The sequence below is a fragment of the Anarrhichthys ocellatus genome, unplaced genomic scaffold (genome assembly GCF_004355925.1).
Source record: "Anarrhichthys ocellatus isolate YVR2014 unplaced genomic scaffold, GSC_Weel_1.0 scaffold3904, whole genome shotgun sequence".
Classification (NCBI taxonomy): Eukaryota; Metazoa; Chordata; class Actinopteri; order Perciformes; family Anarhichadidae; genus Anarrhichthys; species Anarrhichthys ocellatus.
This window is the reverse complement of record NW_022283878.1, coordinates 527-1850: the sequence shown is the minus strand read 5'-3', so window position 1 is coordinate 1850 and position 1324 is coordinate 527. Positions and strand designations below refer to the sequence as shown.

The 1324-nt window shown below is 53.0% G+C and overlaps 1 protein-coding gene across 2 annotated transcripts in view; it reads left to right on the top strand.

The window, feature by feature from the left end:
* Nucleotides 1–1270, top strand: part of LOC116379214 (activating molecule in BECN1-regulated autophagy protein 1-like) — a 4383-nt gene extending 3113 nt beyond the window's left edge. The window contains exon 4 of one of the 2 annotated variants that reach the window (XM_031841155.1): nt 86–1270. In XM_031841155.1, coding sequence (XP_031697015.1) covers nt 86–453 — 368 coding nt within the window. In that variant the 3' untranslated portion in view covers nt 454–1270. Of the gene's footprint in view, nt 1–82 lie in introns of both variants that reach the window. The other variant, XM_031841154.1, reaches the window with a different exon arrangement.
* The last annotated feature ends 54 nt before the right edge of the window (nt 1271–1324 follow it).

Sequence of the window (1324 nt, the reverse complement as noted above, 5' to 3'; positions counted from 1 at the left end):
GTGGAGTATTATGCTGTGGGTGTATAGTAGTATAGTGGAGTATTATGCTGTGAGTAACAGTTAAATCCTCTCGTTCCTCCAGCAGAGTCTCCAGACTTCGGTTCTGGTGAAGACGCTCTGGCTCGAATCCGCCGTCTGATCGCTGAGGGTGGGATGACGGCAGTGGTCCAGAGGGAGCAGAGCACCACCATGGCGTCCATGGGCGGCTTTGGCAACAACATCATCGTCAGCCATCGCATCCACCGCGGCTCCCAGACGGCCGCGGGGGCCTCCAGGCTGGCGGCGGCGGACCCCTCTACCTCGGGGCCTCTCCTCACCATCACTCAGACCTACACCCCCCCACAGGCTCCGGCCCCCTGGGCCCCCCAGCCCTCCGCCCCCCCCATGGACGACGACTCCCTGCCAGGCCCCTCCTCTTCCCACGGTTACCCCGGGGACCCGTACAGCAGGTAGTCCTCCCTTTGGTCGAGAGAAGCAGAGCGCTGCTCCTCGAAGCCTTATCTCTCAAAAGAAATGGGTGCTCCTTTGACTCTAAACAGGGTCTCCCGCCTGGAACAGAAGGGACTCGCCCCCCCCCCCCCACCCCACCACCTCTGCACTTCTATAGAAACCCACCTGAAGCTGAACCGCCATCATTCCTCCACCAGAAAGGGCTTTTACTTGAACGGAGGCTCAGGTAGCCGAGCTCCTCTTCGCCCGAATCTCTCCAAGTATCAGCAGCATGATGAAGGAAGAGGTCATCACAGTGCCATGTCTATGGGGGGGGTCTTTACACACACACACATTTACTCCAACGTTCTGCATTCGGTGCCATGTTATGTTGACATTTGATGTGAAATAGTGTGTGATTGAAGTGTTTCAAAAAGTGAATTCAGCACTACTTTTATTTTGAAGCCTGTTTTTGTACGGTGTGTAATTATGTTTGAAAAGAAGAGATGGAGGCGGGACTCTATCAAGACTCTACTAAGACTCTATTAAGACTCTATCATGACTCTGGATCCTGGCTCCAGGCTGCTGGCGTTGGCTGACTGAACGGACTGAACTGAATCTGCTGCATGTGTTAGTTCATAAAACCAACACGTCTTCTTCTTCTTCTTCTTTAAAGGCTGAAGAGGAGACGAACATTTCCCCCCCAAACAAACAAAGCTCAAAACTCTACCAGACAATAACTCGATATTCTTCATGAGACTAAAGCTTAGAAACTGTGTGTGTGTGTGTGTGTGTGTGTGTGTGTGTGTGTGTGTGTGTGTGTGTGTGTGTGTGTGTGTGTGTGTGTTGGGGGGGGGCTGTGTCTGCTGAGGATCCTTATACTAAGGCAGATCAC